At 36.4% G+C, this 17,500-nt stretch overlaps 2 protein-coding genes across 2 annotated transcripts in view; one reads left to right on the top strand and one right to left on the bottom strand.

The window, feature by feature from the left end:
- Window positions 1-2,219, top strand: part of LOC125040281 (low-density lipoprotein receptor-related protein 2-like) — a 24,091-nt gene extending 21,872 nt beyond the window's left edge. Inside the window, exons 25-27 of the mRNA XM_047634836.1 lie at window positions 1-9; window positions 734-812; window positions 1,084-2,219. The exon at window positions 1-9 is cut by the window's left edge and continues 93 nt beyond it. Of these exons, the coding sequence (XP_047490792.1) occupies window positions 1-9; window positions 734-812; window positions 1,084-1,245 (250 nt within the window). The 3' untranslated portion in view covers window positions 1,246-2,219. The remainder of the gene's footprint in view (window positions 10-733; window positions 813-1,083) is intronic.
- Window positions 2,220-8,487: 6,268 nt separating this feature from the next.
- LOC125044290 (guanine deaminase-like) lies at window positions 8,488-15,315 on the bottom strand. The gene is made up of 10 exons (XM_047640888.1): window positions 15,263-15,315; window positions 13,105-13,208; window positions 12,738-12,826; window positions 12,350-12,521; window positions 11,399-11,620; window positions 10,901-11,116; window positions 10,491-10,656; window positions 10,163-10,309; window positions 9,302-9,408; window positions 8,488-8,998 (listed from the first exon to the last, which is right to left on the bottom strand). The coding sequence occupies exons 2-10, from the start codon at window positions 13,204-13,206 to the stop codon at window positions 8,873-8,875; spliced, it is 1,347 nt and encodes a 448-aa protein (XP_047496844.1). The 5' UTR covers window positions 13,207-13,208; window positions 15,263-15,315; the 3' UTR covers window positions 8,488-8,872.
- Window positions 15,316-17,500: the final 2,185 nt, after the last annotated feature.

The raw sequence follows: 17,500 nt of genomic DNA, 5'->3' as shown, positions 1-17,500 counted from the left end.
GTGCTCGAAGTTAGTGCCGAGTGCTCTTTTCTCTGGTTCGTTATTGCTGAAGTGGGAGAGAGGGGGTGAGGAAGAGGGAGGGAGAGGGAGGGAAAGCTTAAGCGAAAAGGGGAAGTGGAATGGGTGTTACTGCTGAAGTGAGAAAGAGGGGGTGAGGAAGAGGGAGGGAGAGGGAGGGAAAGCTTAAGGGAAAGGGGAAGTGGAATGGGTGTTACTGCTGAAGTGAGAAAGAGGGGGTGAAGAAGAGGGAGGGAGAGGGAGGGGAAGCTTAAGGGAAAGGGGAAGTGGAATGGGTGTTATTGCTAAAGTGGGAGAGAGGGTGTGAGGAAGAGGGAGGGAGGGGGAGGGAAAGCTTAAGGGAAAATGGAAGCGGAATGGGTGTTACTGCTGAAGTGAGAAAGAGGGGGTGAAGAAGAGGGAGGGAGAGGGAGGGGAAGCTTAAGGGAAAGGGGAAGTGGAATGGGTGTTATTGCTGAAGTGAGAGAGAGGGGGTGAGGAAGAGGGAGTAAGAGGAAGAGGAAGCGTAAGGAGAGGGAGGGAGATGAGAGGGAAATGGAAAGGGAAAGGTCAGGAGAAAGGTAAGGGGAAGGGGAATGTGTAAAAGGACTGGGAAGAGGAAAAAGGGAATGAGAGAGAGATGGCAGATATTTACCATTTATCTGAAGCCAGTAACGATTTCCACAAGACGGAAAGAGAGTTGAATACCGAATGAGACAAACTGACTCTTTTACAGTGACACAGAGCTACTGAAACTCCTGGTCTACCTGGGCTCCATGTACTACGACGTGATAGAAGAAACGCCGGCTTATACGGTAAATTCCGTTGAAATTTATGTGTATCTGAACCACAGCATGTCATACATGATATACCATTGAAATGAAAATAAAGTAAGAACTCAAGCTTATGGAATGTTTCACTGGAATAAAGTACCAACGCTCATTTATACAATTGGGATGCACCACTAATATAAGGAACCAGCGCACACTTATATACTTGGAATGTTCCATTGAAATAAAGTAACCGACTCTCCTTCATACGCTGGGATCGTTTTCAAAATGAATACATGGACTTCTCCCTCACCAGTGGGACACTCTTCTGAGCAACATCGGCGGTTCCCTCGGCCTCTTCATCGGCGTGTCTCTGGTCAGCATACTCGAAGTGCTGGAATTCCTGTGGGATGTCTGCAGAATTTCCCTTCGTCGATGCAGAAAGACTGGGGGACGGGAGACGTTACCTATGGAGTAAGAGAGATTATGTCGATAATCGATGCGGGTTTCAAAGCTAAAAAAAATTGTATTATTTAATTAAAGTGTACCGTTAATCTTTACTCGGTGTTAGATGTTTGTATTCTCTAATATACGAGAATATAGTGTGATGGAATTTACAGCTATAATGTAAAAGATGTTTGTTGCTGTTTTTAGCTTAGAATTTAAATACTGGAAGTGTTACCTAAGGAGTAAAGAGTACGATGTCGATAACTTATCATCACCATGTTTCAAGAATCAATATTTTTTTATGTGAATTATTGATTTTAAGTGCAACTCTAATATCTACGCTCTTAATCATTTCCCATGTTTCAAGGTTTTATATTTTGAGTATTCAAATCCCAACTTTTTGAGTATGTGATCCTATTTTCTTCTATTTCATTTATCTGAATATATTTTAGAAAGTGTTAAATGTTTGCGTTCTCAATGATATTCGAGTGATGGAATTTTCTGATGTGTAGTAAATGATCCACATAAACATGCTTGTTGCTATTGTATCTCGGATTATGATATGTATTTTGTCTTCTTCCAAAATGCACGTATCACTGTTATTTCTGTGGTACACTATCGTTGTCATTAATCAGAATTTATTCATTCATATATCAATAAGGTTACACACTATGCATTTTGTACTGTAATGTATTCATCAGACGTTAGCTTTACTATGTAAGGAAGTGATATGTTTCAGGCTGCGTTTGCACCAAGTGAATCGATTTCATTCAATTCATGGTTAATCATCCACCTTTGTGTACCAGTACCGTCAAACTGTCAGATTCAACAGGCAGTAGTGTATAGGTTGTTATATAGAGGTTATGGCCTTATTTCTGTTTGATACATGTTCAACAGGGAAACATCTGCAAAATGGTATAGAAAGAAAGAAGAAAAAAGGTGCCGTGCTATTAATGTGATGTATACAGATTCATTTGTATCATTCGAAGTAAAGGTTTCACAAAGACTGCATCGTTTTCCTAATGATACCACGCTCCTATGTTTTATATGTATATATATATATATATATATATATATATATATACACACACACTCACATATATTAATTTATTGACGTACATTCATATACTCACATATGGATCATTATGATTATTTATTAATGATGATAATGATAATGTTAATAAATATAACAATAACAATAATAACAAAAATATTATTGATAGTAATAATTATAAAAACAGTAAACTTGAAAAAAGTTGGTGACTGTAATTGTGCATAATCTGTGAATGTAATTCCATATGAAAAAGAAAAAGTTGGTTTACATTTATTCCCTTGAGATGATAAATAATCGAAAAGGTTATAGTGAATCATAACCCCGGACAAGCTGTATATATAATTACATATATTTATGTGTGTATATACGTATATATACACACAACTATGTGTATTTATATACATATACATACATATACAGATCTATATACACATGTGTATATCTGTATATATATATATATATATATATATATATATGTATATACATACACACACACACTCTCTCAATTCAGCAATAACGACCCACAGAATAGAGCAGTTCGACCACAAGCTGAGAACTTTTTTCATCATCTGTCCCAAGATCATGTAGTATGTGTCGTCTTTCTTGCTGGAAGCCACCTACGTTTGGTACTTTATCTCCCTGGAAAGAAAAAGTAAAAACATCGGATTATATAACCTACTCTACATTTTATATACTATACCTTTTTGTAAAACAGACATATGTGACTTACCGACAAGACTGAATACCATCTCTTTTAACACGATCTATACACAACTCTAGAAAACAATGATTGGAAAACGTTTAACACCATTATGAATGAAATACATGCTGACTGTAAGTGATCATATTGACCGACTAAAGCCGTCTTTGGTACAAACTCCAACGCCTTGGACTTAGACTGATGACGTCATGAATCCTCATAGATGATGATTGGCTGCTGAATGCACTGCCAGGCATATGGCGAGTTAGGGAAAAAAAAAAAAAACAATCAAACACCTCATTCCACACAGTATACTCAAGTATCAACAATGGTCGCTCGACTTGTCCAGTCTCTTTCTCTCTCCATCTCTATCTCTCTGTCTCTCGTTCTCTGTCTCCCATTCTCTCTCTCACTCACTCTCTGTTGTCCTCTCTCTCTATCTCTCTCTCTCTCTCTCTCTCTCTCTCTCTCTCTCTCTCTCTCTCTCTCTCTCTCAAGGGCGTTATTTCAGCTTTTACTGGGGAGTGAGTTGACAAGCGAACTAAGCACAACCAGTTTCTAGGGCGCTACCAGCTCTCTAAGAATTGATTTTAAAAAAATACTACTCTAGGAGCATTTTAAAGCTAAGATCAGAGCCCGCCCATCCCCCCAAGAAAAAAATACACCCCTGCTCTCTCTCTCTCTCTCACTCTCACGCTTACTCTCTTTCACTCTCACTCTCTCCCCCTCTCCCTCCCTTCCTTCCTCTCTCTCTCTCTCTCTCTCTCTCTCTCTCTCTCTCTCTCTCTCTCTCTCTCTCTCTCTCTCTCTCTCTCTCTCTCTGCTCTTTCTCTTTGTCTTTTTCTTCACACATCCACCCACCCCTCTCTGCCAGTGTCTCTCATTTGGGTCCATGCGCCTCTGCATGGTTATAAAGACAGGACATTTCTTTATAACTATATACAGATACTAATAAGAATCATAAAGAACATAAATCGGTCAGCCCTTATTATCATTTTTTTTTTTTTTTTTTTTTTTTTTTTTTTGCTGCCGTGGTTGGTATTTTCGTAAAATTGCATCAGTTTCATCCTCGGTCTGAAGAGAGCGGTCTTACCCGGTTATAAGACAATTACGCATCATCCGATTAGAGTAACGACAAACATTTTTTGTTATTTCATCAGCTTTATATGATCATGTGTATTTAGTTTCATTCACTTTCCAAAATTTATCATAGATTTTATAATATGTATTGCTACCAAATCCATATTACATGTTCAAACTTTATACAAAACCGAAGAGATTAATTGAGACACCGTTTGTTTTGGAGGGAAAGTTTCCAAGTGCTTCCAATGACTCTATCAACAACGAAGATAATCTTTGTGTTCTTAGTTTATTTCTTTGATCTCTGAATACAGAATGATCTAGAAAGATATTTAACGCATTTTCGTCGTAAAATATAAGCACAGGCAGGTTTCTCCGGTGAAGAAATCTAAACAATCGGAATGAGGTGGGTCTCTAGTAACGAATTTCAGGCTTGTTTCCAGGCTAAATGGGTAAATGTTTATGTTTATTAAACGATGAGTTAAATAGCCCATCGCGTTGCCGAAAGTCTGAACGGTTCTCCCAAGCGTTGGGAAAAATCCAACGCGTTGGTGGTTTTTCTTGATGCACCAAAGACACCCTAACTTAGTATTTTTATGACTGATTATGACTATGTGGTCACCTTAAATAATCGAAGTAAATCACATTTATGTACGTAATATACTCGCGTTTATACGTACATGTCATCGCTTATCCGGTATATTTAAAATTGATACAGACAAACAAATCTAGATAAATAAAAACAAATATATACAAAAATAATTTTCATCCTGGCCAGAAAAATCCACCCTAGCTTGAATTTCATCGAGTGCATCACAACAGCAAACCTGCTTAACATCACAGGCTAATAAATTTAACAGTCTTATTCATATTCGCTTCGCACCCGACTCACGGGAATGTCATTTCTATAAGTCACTTGATTCAATATTCGAGTTTGACGAAAAACACTGACTATGAATACGGCTGGTAAACTGAAAACTTTAAACATTCCACCGTTCATTCACATCCTCTGTGTGGGCAGCTTTCCTTCACATCTCACTTGTAGGTTTGTAGACCGGTGCTTCGTATACCGGGCTGAGGCCTATGAAGCACCCACAACGCTGCCTTAATTCTTGCTCTACGCACAGCTGAGCACACAGCTGTTCCATATAATTGTTGTATTAAGGTGTGTCTGGTTTACAAATTGTATTATAATAGAAACCGTTAAATATTTTTTTAATGAGTAATAAGACATGGAAGCGTCTCCATTTACATTAATAATCATTCTTATTCATTTTAGGTTATTTTGCCACATTTCGTCATACATGTAAACACATCGTAAAGAGAAAAAGGATATCTGAAAAAATATACAAAAAATAAATGAATATATAAGTATATATGAATATATATGTATATATATACACATATATGTTTATACACATATATATACACATATACATATACATATATGTGTGTGTGTGTGGCCCGGCTTGATTCAGTTATCTAGAGCCGTTTATTTTCCGAAAAAAAAGATCACCAAGTCTGACTGGGAAGATGTTATTTACAGGAAAGATAACCAAGGCATCACTTGAGCCTTTTGGAGGTCCTACGTAATGAACGTTATTGATCCCTTTCTCCTTTTTTAAACGAAGAAAAAATATATATGGAAACTATCTCTTTCCATTTCATATTTTTATAGATAAAGTAGCTGTAAATGGTCTCACGATTTAGCCATACATCTTAGTAGGTTTACATTCGGGTAAAATGTAAGCTTTTATTGGTCATAACAACGTATAGTTTGTAAAAAAGTATTTGTTGTTAGCAAAAAAAAAAAAAAAAAAAAAAAACATCAATCATTGTTCTACTTGTTTTTTTTTTTTTTTTTTTTTTTAAGTATATAGTATCTGAATGCAGAATGAGGAATGTAACAAACGTTATAATCATTGTATTAACATGCACATTTATATCTATACTTATTTATGCAGCTGTACTTTTACATGTGAATAACTTTTTAAGGAAGGGCACGTATTCTTACTGTGAGAGGCATTGTTTACAGAAAAGCGAAGAGAACAGCTGGGCGGTAAAACTTCCTGTAAGTTTTTAATACACTCATTAAAAAAACTTATTTCAATTTGCCACAAGTGTGTTACAAAATCGAAATGTACCCTAGAGTTCATTGATTTATCGATTACATTTGTTGTTTACTTACTGGATAAAGAGTGGCATATAATGTGAAAATACGTTGTCTTTGCTCCGTACAAACGTTCATCGGGGAAAGTGCTAGTCTTGTCACAGTTATGATTAAAATTTGATAGGGACATGATGGTTGGCAAACTTCGTTATCTAAAAACTTCTGTGATGAAAATTACGTTTAGTTTAAACTTATAAAAATTCCGTCTCGCCTATATAAAACACTCAAAGCCAAAGCCGTGAATGTCTCAGTTCGTCCGTCAGTTTCTCTCTCTCTCTCTCTCTCTCTCTCTCTCTCTCTCTCTCTCTCTCTCTCTCTCTCTCTCTCTCTCACACACACACACACACACACACACACACACACACACACACACACACACACACACACACACACACACACAAAGATAGACAGGTAAATATTACTAAGGACTAGATTTTTTGTTGTTTCTGGTTATCGTTGTTGCCTTCCAAGATTTTTATTATAAATAATTAAGTTATTATCTGATTGTCCTTTGGTCACTTCACTCTCAGATTAGTTTGGTCTTTTAGGGCCTTTCCGTTGGCATTTGGCCATTTCTCAACGCAATGGGTACTTGGGATCAATTTCCAAGTATGGAATGTTATTTTCACTGTATTGGCAGACATGCGGAAGCGAAATAGCTTATCGTCAGCTGTTTTTTCGACAGCAAGAAAACACGGAAAATATTTGTTGTTTCACCGAAGTGGGGCTTTTTTTTCTTCTTCTTTATCGTCTTTATCTAAATTTGAATTTAGAGACGGCGATTAGGTAATGCCAGTCACTGTGACCGTTGGCGCGTTTGTCTTTTTTTTTTTATCATTCCCTTCAATCATTACCTTTTTTTTTGCCAGCCCCCTTATTAGATGGTTTGATTGGATACCCTTCCAAACAACAAACATAGCCTTGTTCGGGAATGCAAACGCTCAACATCTGTATACAAAGCAAGCAAGATCCCAGTGAGCCACGAAAAGGACATTGTAATTTTGGCTAAGTGAGAGTGAAAATCAGATAAAAATGGTGAAAGGTTCAGCGTTTCTCTAGACCTTGTGCATTTTTTCCCCAAAACAGTTTTATGTGATAATCTTGGGTTATATTGTTGTAACTGGAACTTTTGAAGTGGGTTAATCCTTCTCGTAGAGCGCCATCTCTTGGCCAAGCGCGCCCCTCCGAGGAAGAATAGTAACAATATCTCGTTTTATATAATTTAATTACTTTATCTACCTTTTTATTGAGTTTCAGTTGCTCGTTTTAATATCTCTAATTGTTTTTATTTGTGGGTTTGTACGTATTTCTGTTTGTGTTTTTAGTTCACGATTTTAACCTTTCGTCTATCCTATCTCCGTAACGTTCATTTGTGCTTATGTTTACATTGTTTGTACAATTTTGCTATTTGAACCTTTTAACCAGCAAAATAAAAATCATAGAAGAGGATTATTGCGAACTAAAAGAACATTTTATAATAGAATCAGAGGCTAGTCTTCCGCTCCTAGACTTTTGCGTCTAAGATTAATTTAGGAGACTAGAGAACCCTTTTATCGAGCTGCAAGACCCACCAAGCCAAGGTTAAGTAGAGTGAATGTTTATGGACACAGAAACTAGAGGTAATCATTTATGAGAAAGGAAATGTAGTGTTTATATAGCCTTTTAATCTATTTTGCCGGAGCGTCTTAGCTTTATTTTATTTTATATTCTCACATTTTAGCTTCTTTTATTGTGTTGTTATTTTATGTAGTCTCTCTCTCTTTTTTTTTTTTTTTGTATTCTTATTTTACGTTCCGTTTCTTAGCTTTTATTTTAACGCTTTGTTTTAATTTCTAGCTTTCGTTGTTTTTATATTGTTTTGTTCTTAGTTGTTTTGCTGTGTTTACATATCCTGTTTCGTTTTGTTTGTTTTAAAATTTGTAGAGTTTTACGGCCCACCACAAAGCTGACATTCTTACAAAAGAATTTACCAGATTCAACCAAAGCCTTTATTCTATCTAATTACTTTATAAGTTGTACAATTTATCTTAACAATCACTATTTCCAGTGATTACTGATACTACATTAATATCATTTTATTAGCTATGTTGCTGTAACTCATTAATGCGAAAGTGGTTGAATATTGCCGCATAAATTTTCCTTGAAAATTGCATGAGTGAGGATAATAAGACTACTGATACATATACAGACAGACAGATGTAGATAGATAGATGGATAGATGCGTATAAATAGATAGAAATTATATGAGAGCATTGCCAAGCGCAAAATTGTAAACATAATAAGTTTTTATTACTTAGTGATTGTTTTTGTTTCAGATTATACATTAATAAGTTTATGCATATGCAGTTTCACCTGATATATATCCAGTTTAAGATAGTATATATATATATATATATACAAGATCAGTCAATAACGTCATATTTTCAGATGCTGCAGATTATCTTGGTTCACAATATTCAATAATAAAATCATGTTCAATTTTAAAATAACCATGCGTATTATCTAAGACCATGATATTCCATAATAAAATAAAGATCAATTTGAAAACAACTACCATGCGTACTAACGGTCAAAATATTCAACACCAAAATAAAGTCTAATTTGGAAACATCAACCATTATTTAAAGAAAGAAATGGCAGTTCCAGAGCCGGATTCAAGGGCTAACTGAAGAAAAGCATCGCGTTTGGTCCACGACTTTCTTTCCAGCAACGTAAACCTGTATAATATTTCGGTCGTCTCCGTTGTAGAGGAATTTCTCTATCTTCTCTTCGATTTTATCCTGGAGATAAGGAAAAGGTATTATCACCAGGCTGTCAATTTTAGTTAAAGAAATACCAAGATTACCGATAGGCTTTTTTTGTGGGGTTATCAGCACGGTATGATAGCAAATCTCAACAACATTAATTACACATATCAAGCAAAATATTTAATCTAATCTGATGAAAACATTATACCAACTTTTTCACAGCTGAGTCATTAACCTCAAACAGAACCCGTTCAGTCGATGTGCTATAGCTGACTGATTATGAAAATGGGTTACATACCGTCTGTTATTTGTTCACATAAATTTATTCAACGCTACCTCTAGAAAGATGTCAAGGGGTGTCCCTGTTGTTTCTGTGTCGATTAAAAGAGCATCGAACTCCTTCCCAACCTCAAAGTTTCCAATCCGGTCCTCCATGCGAACGACTGAAAAATATATAATCCTTTTGAAACAAATGAGATACAGATTCCTGGGATATTGTGTCTCCACCATAAAGCCTGGGATATTGTGTCTCCACCATAAAGCCTGGGATATTGTGTCTCCACCATAAAGCCTGGGATATTGTGTCTCCACCATAAAACCTGGGATATTGTGTCTCCACCATAAAACCTGGGATATTGTGTCTCCACCATAAAACCTGGGATATTGTGTCTCCACCATAAAACCTGGGATATTGTGTCTCCACCATAAGGCCTGGGATATTGTGTCTCCACCATAAAACCTGGGATATTGTGTCTCCACCATAAAGCCTGGGATATTGTGTCTCCACCATAAAACCTGGGATATTGTGTCTCCACCATAAAGCCTGGGATATTGTGTCTCCACCATAAAGCCTGGGATATTGTGTCTCCACCATAAAACCTGGTATATTGTGTCTCCACCATAAAGCCTGGGATATTGTGTCTCCACCATAAAACCTGGGATATTGTGTCTCCACCATAAAGCCTGGGATATTGTGTCTCCACCATAAAGCTTGGGATATTGTGTCTCCACCATAAAACCTGGGATATTGTGTCTCCACCATAAAGCCTGGGATATTGTGTCTCCACCATAAAGCCTGGGATATTGTGTCTCCACCATAAAGCCTAGGATATTGTGTCTCCACCATAAAGCCTGGGATGTTGTTTCTCCGCCATAAGGCTGAATATAGTTCCCTAATTGTGTAAGAACGTAACTAACCTTTAGCGCCTCCCAAAGTAGCGAGCCGAAACGCTTCCTTCAGTGTGATACTCTCGTAGCCTTCGGTCATTGTGGAGAGGGTCTTTGACACGAGCACAGCCTGGCGCAGGGAATTTAGGATCGATGGAGAGTATCCACCTGAGCAATCTGAAAACAAATTCCTTCACGTTTAAATGAATTGCCGGGAAATCGCAGTTAAGCAGATAACTAACATAGTAAATAGACAACGAGTGTCATCCCATCCCCCACTTATTTATTTATTCATATATGTATCATAATCATGTTATTCTTTAGTCATTCCCCATTCCTTTTCCTTCTTTAGTCATACCTGTGCCGAGTCCAATTTTGAGGCCCGCACGGAGAAGCCTCTGGACGTCGCAGAGTCCCGACCTCAGAGAAATGTTAGAGTTGGGGCAGTGAGCCACGCCCGTGTCATGCTCTTTCAGCAGTGCCACCTCCTCGTCTTTCAGCCACACGCCGTGCGCCATCACCGTCTATGGGACATGGAACGGTATAAATTACGATATGCTGAACATTTATTAATATACGACTAGTCTGGCTTCCACCTATATCATCAGGCAGCTGATGGTATAGACGCATAGCGGTGAAAAATGGTGCAATTATTAGAACATCTATGAAAAATGCTTTAATCGGTTCGATGTATATCTACCAAGTGTTTAAGAAGATACGAACACCAACATTTTGTTTTACCTAATCAGCAGATTTGTTCACAAGTACCTTGTCTGTAAGGAGGCCCACAGTGTCATAGACATTGGCATAGCTCGTTGACCAAGGGAACAGCTCCTGCACCCAATCGATTTCCGACTGACTCTCGCAGATGTGGCTTTGGATGTGGCAGTCATGCTTCGCTGCCAGCTGAGCGAGCCCTTCCATCTGCTCCTTCGGACACGTCGGGGCAAACCTCGGCGTGACGATGGGCAGCACTAACTCCGACTGTTGCATAATAATAGACTTATTATTTGAAATATGGGCAGTGAAAGTCTGGATTCGAGTAACGTGAGACTTTAACCGTCTGAGGGTCTTATAACAGTAATATCAGCTGATGTTGTACCCCTGCTATACCATATGACGTACGACTGAGACACTAATCATAAAGCTGATTTGAATATTTCAAATTTCATTTCAATAAAGTCCCCTATCAGTTTGGCCCATAGAAAGCAACACGAAATTTTGGAATGCAAGTAATATCATACATGTTCCACATTAAGATCTTACATTTAAATTTTTGATGTACAGTATGAACTCTTCAGTCTCTCTAAGTGAATCCTCAATGGAAGCTTCCTGGTAATAGCTTGGACAATTCATGAGCATGTTGACTTTTCCCACTAGAGCGCGCTGGCCCCTGGCAAGGACGGTTTCGCCGAGGATCTTGGTTCCCTCCAGGTGTAAGGAACCGAAGTAGGAGGCTGTTGTGGTGCCGCATCGAAGCAGGCGGTCCTGGAGCAGTGTTTTGATAGCACGAGAATTAGTACATCCCTTTAGGATCAGTATTTGGATGATATTAGGATAATGTTAATAATGTTCAATATGTTTTTTTTCAGATTTCAAAATTGAGATAATGTCAGGAGAAAGAAAAATGTTACCATGTGTTTTCTTGTACTACAATACAGAAGAATTTATATTAAACACACAAAACTCATGTTAGCTTATAAAAACATGGAAAACTGCTTTATTGTGTGACTTCTTTGCATCGTCTGTAATTACAAAGCCGGTGTTCTTCAAAGTCAGTTACTTTATGTAGTATCCATTAACACGCTCAGTTAGTCATGTTACTGATTGTACCGCATCTTTGGAATTCGAGATGCTTTTGTTATTTTCTTATATTCCGAAGATGCATTTTATCCCAATTTTATCAGTTTACTTTTACATCTGCCTTTATTTACCTTGTCAGTTCGTAGAAATATATGCACTGTCATTTGTTCATCTTGAGTATAATCCTAAAGTATATTTCGTTGTTCCTAAATATTTCTAATAATTCCTATATATTTTTTGTGATTCTCACTGTTTATTCTTTCCATCAGTACTTATATGAAACTAACCAAAGACCCCCCCAAAAATCAGGCACATAATCATGTATACCATTTATTTTCCCTTTTTTCCGTATGCAAGAGAACACCTATATAACACCATCTTTTTTCCCCATACTTGAGCCTTTTTATAACATACCACGGCAGCTCCATAAACGTATCGCGCAAATTCCCCGTCAGCGAACTTAGCCTCCGTTGGGAAGGTGTAGTTGTCGAGCCAGTCCAGCAGAGGAAGGTCCAAGTGGATCCCGTTGTTGGGGAACTGAGGGGCGTGGATGTGCGTGTCCACGAAACCCGGCATCAGGAACTGGCTAGAAGTGGAGGAGGAGGAGAAGGAGGAGGGAAAGGAAGAGGAAGAGAAGGAGAGAAAAAAAGTAAGCCTACATAGCAAATACACTACTTGTCTTTCTGTGTCTATGGACTTATATAACTATTTATCTACTTACTCTTCTGTGTATACATAATATAACTTTCATTTAGTTTTAACGTGGCTTCAAATTAACAGAAAACAGTATGTAAGTACTTACCTTTGGGTCATAGTTGTGTTTTTCGTATCTTGAATCTTAAATTCGGTTTTCAGATTCGCAAGTTCACTCGCTGGTTCTACAAACACAATCTGAAGCACAGTTATCTCACTTTACGTATATATGTGTATATATATATATATATATATACATATGTGTATGTGTGCCATATTAGAATCTAAGATTCTATATGAACTCAAAATTGTACTTTTCTACCGTATTTCTCAGATTCACTAGCAGTGAACAAAAATTGAATAAATTAACGAATTAACAAATTATGATCATCACTGTTTACCTAAACGGCATATTGAACCAAATAGCATTTTGTTCACCTTAAATGTATTTTTCTTTATCTACATATTTCTCTTACTTTGTTGTCCAAGACACCGACGGCCATGTTTTCGAGGATCTGCATAGGTTCTAACTCCGTTGAGTGGACGATCGTTCCTGTAAACACCTGCAAGTCGGCCATGGCTGGAAAATAAAGTTTGGGGTCTTGTTGCTGGTTTGGTTTCCTCCGTCTCCCCCCCCCCCCCCCCCTCTCTCTCTCTCTCTCTCTCTCTCTCTCTCTCTCTCTCTCTCTCTAAATTAACAATTAAATGAATGGCTTGTGCTTGATGTAATCCAGAAATCTAGATCTTGAATGCGTAGTTGTGTTTAAAATGAAGCCAAATATAAAGATACCACGACTCGAAGATTTATTATTGTAACCAACCCAAAAAAAGTTAAGTTTTCCCCTCCATAACCCTGTCACTGCGGGTGTAATAGCATTTGAGTCAGAGAGTTCAATACACGTTATGTTGTCACAACATACGTGACCTAGCATATCCATATTTTTTCTGTTATATTTAACATAGTCAGAGACAGAAGGCTTCTCTTAATCCTATGGCATGTAATAGCATCAGAAATTGTTATTCTATTTATATTGGCATAACCCCTATGCTTTATTTTGTATATAAAACTATTATCGTAAGATATCTGTCGACTTATGAATTATAACATTTACTTTTGAAACTATAAGTTACGTGTTTTCTAAAGTTTTTCTCTTCTGAATAAATCTCCTGCGATGCGAAAAGCACAGTTGTTTTGGCGGGGAAGTCTTTCTGGCCTGCAAGAGCGCCCAGTAATCCTGTAATCATGGACAAAGCGAGGAATTTGGCAACGTAGGACATAACGATGAATCTCCGAAAGACGAATTTGATGTGGATGAATATAACGAACAAAAAAAAGTTCCCATAGCTTGGTAATTAATATAAATGATGGCCATAGATATTTTACACTGGGTATTTATTTATTTACACAAAGAAGTATTTTTTTTCATTTTATCATAAGATCGCAAATTCTTACCAATGTAATGCATTCCATCTTAATTAAAATTATGGAATATATCTGAACCTTCTATAGGCCAGATGCACGCACATTGTCTCTAACACATTCATTGTCTATAACTCATTCTTAAATGCTTAGTAAATAAAGTAATAGTGGTAGTAGCAGTTGGAGTAGCAACAATAGTAATATATATATACTATATATATATAAATATATATATACTATATATATAACTATATGTATATACTATATATACAATACATTTACTATATATATAAATATATATATGTATATATATACATATATATGCTATATGTATAAATATTTATAACTATATATATACATATATATATGTATGTATATATATGTATATCGTGCATCGTACATAAATAAAAAACATATATGTCTATACATACATGCATGCTTATACATGTACAGATTAATGGACAGACAGATGTACAAACATGTATCGTAATTCTTTTTTTGTTTTATGTTATACTTTCTTCCTTGATGGTAGTTTGAGCATTTTATTAAGATTAGGAATTTTGGAATATTAGGAATATTTGCTATGCAGATGATCACGTAAAAGGGGAAAAGTATTATTTCTTATTTGCTAGGCGTTCGTTAGACTCCGGGAGAGTATTCCACGAAATTTGACTTTCAAGGACTATTGTTTTAGTTAGGTGAATGAGGCTTGTACAGATTTTTATTGAACTTTTTTTTCGAGAAGTTTATAATAATGCAGTTAGAAAAAAATAATGAATGTTCCTAGGGGGTCGTGGATGTGTCGGAAGTTATGGGAAGAGATCGTGAGTATATAAATGTTGGGAAACATTGAACATTTTTGTCTTCGTTTCAAGTGTGTAATCTTTTGAACTGAAAATTAAGCATTATTCCAATAGTGTTACGGTAGTTTTCAAAGTCGAGGCAATTATTGAGTATTGAATTGCTTATAAACATGTTTTTTGTTTTCTTTTTTCTCTGTAAGGTATACTAAGTCTATTATTGTCGCTAAGCCAACCGGTTCGTTAATGTGGTGGCATTAGATTTCTTGCAACGGCACGGGAATGCGAGTATTCTAGAACATTGGAAAATGATTGATTACGTACAGTATCTCGTCATGATCCTTATAGGCAATGTAAATGTTGTTTAATGTGATCTGAAGCTGTGTGTAAAATTGTTTTTGTTTTTTTACTTACTGAACAGATGTTGGGCGTCTCGGCTTCACGTTCACCTATGAACTAATGTAATGTTGAAGCCGCCGACACAGTTATATAATAACCTCACAGAATACGCCACAGCGATTAGATTATTAAACACCCAAATACACACGCACTTACGCACACACACGGGCCTTCTCACTGAGGGTCTGAAGTTTCCATTCATGTTTTTAAAGACATTTGTGAAAGTCATGAATATAGGAAAGGAGATGGGTAGATAAATAGAGATGTAGGTATAAGTAAATATATAGATATATTTGTGTGTGTATATGTGTGTGTGTGTGTGTGTGTGTGTTTGTGTGTGTGTGTGTGTGTGTGTGTGTGTGTGTGTGTGTGTGTGTGTGTATGTGTGTATGTTTGTGTGTGTGTGTATTATAATTATTTTTTTATTAGCATCAATAGTAACTAGGAGTAAATACCATTCAGCTTTATTCTATTTTCACCCCTATCATCATTATCATAATTTCATGATTATTATCAGTAGTAGATATTAGGTAATAGTGGTAATATAATAATTATCATTGGTTCTTGTCATGTTGTTATCATGACTATTTTTTTTTTTCATCAGAACTGTCGTAAATCAGTATTCAAACTATCCATAGTGAATCAAAATGAAATAAAATTATTTTATGATACTGATTTATTTTACGAATATTCTACAATACCAAAGAATGAGTCTACCACGCGGAAAATAACATATACATGTTTATATGAATGACTAGATAAAAGTAGATAGATAAATGAATATTATATACACAAACATATATATGTGTATATATATACATATATATGTTTGTGTATATTATATTCATTTATCTATCTATCTATATATATATATATGTGTGTGTGTGTGTGTGTGTGTATGCTTGTGTGTACGTATACAAACACACAAAGAAACGTAAACACAGTAAAAAAAAATATTGCACGTAACGTTCCGATGAGTTCGTCCGATGAGTTCCTCACCAGGGGAACAAATAACGGAAACAGTTTTCATTTCCATTTTGGTTGTTTGTTTGCCTGAAGATTAGTCACTGCGTTAAGTTTTCCTTTCATATATATTTATTTATGTACGTGTGTATGTGTGTGTGTGTGTGTGTGTGTGTGTGTGTGTGTGTGTGTGTGTTTTTGTGTCAACAATACGTAGCAAGACTGGATGCCGCACTTCACACCTCCGTCAAAGCATAAGGTGTAAGCGTAAGAGACCACCGCAAGCCACTAGATGTAAGCGTAAGAGAGATGGTCTTGGGCGGTCAATGAAAGCAGGCAGCACCTGCATCCTGCCCAAGGAGAAGGGCAGCTGCTTGGACGGAGGTGTGAAGTGTACCATCCGGTCTTGCTACGTGTTGTTGACAGTGTGTGTTTATACAGACATATATATATATATATATATATATATATATATATATATTTATATACATATATATATTTATATATATGCAAATATGCACATACAAAGTCATTTCCAGTTGTTTTCGTAATTATATTGAGTATCACAAGGTATCACAAACCCTGTTCATTATAAAGAAAAACAAATGTGGAATTTCATATACCACAGTGTAATAGAGAGAAAAAATAACCAGTGCAGTCAAGCAGTTAGCTGTCAACCGCGACCTGCAATAAAGGCCCGTCAGGTTTTTTTGCTGCCGGAGAAGATAACTTTTAGACCCTAAGCTCATATAAGTTAGCCTATACTTACACTGGACTGGTGCGCCTTGCTGAAGTGAAGTGAAGTGATTCTTCTTTTTTTTTTCTTGTTTACTTACTGTACATCCTTTGCATCTTTCCATATCCAGTGATTTGGACCTACAGAGACTCTCATACAACAGCGTGTTTTTGTTTTTCGGTTTGCCTGATATACATAAGGTCCATTTGTTGCATCTAGGAATCCCAAATATTTCCTTTCTGTTTGATATTGACACAAGTGTTACACAAGAGGTTCTCGAAATGTATTAAAAAAGTCATCAAATTAAACTACTTAAAAAAGACATGGAACATATATATATATATATATATATATATATATATATATATATATAATGGAGAAAGTATCAATCCTCTATTTGCACTGTAACACATCCCTTCGCAAGGGTTTGATAACCTTCACATGTATTTCTCAGATTCAAACGAAATCTCATATAGATAAATAATTCCAAGGATCATAAGCCTAACTATTCATCACTCCATCTTCAGTACCATGCCAATTGACTCGGACACGAT

Source organism: Penaeus chinensis, chromosome 3 (assembly GCF_019202785.1).
Source record: "Penaeus chinensis breed Huanghai No. 1 chromosome 3, ASM1920278v2, whole genome shotgun sequence".
NCBI lineage: Eukaryota > Metazoa > Arthropoda > Malacostraca > Decapoda > Penaeidae > Penaeus > Penaeus chinensis.
The sequence above is the reverse complement of the archived record's forward strand: the minus strand, read 5'-3'. Positions and strand labels throughout refer to the sequence as shown.

What these genes read in the sequence shown, in the direction of transcription:
- LOC125044290 (XM_047640888.1), bottom strand. Translation starts at nt 13,206, where the DNA reads ATGGCCGACTTGCAGGTGTTTACAGGAACGATCGTCCACTCAACGGAG. An exon ending in AACACAACTATGACCCAAAG is followed by an intron (nt 12,522 to 12,737) that starts GTAAGTACTTAC and finishes CTCCACTTCTAG; the next exon opens with CCAGTTCCTGATGCCGGGTT. An exon ending in TGGGCCTCCTTACAGACAAG is followed by an intron (nt 10,657 to 10,900) that starts GTACTTGTGAAC and finishes CATGTCCCATAG; the next exon opens with ACGGTGATGGCGCACGGCGT.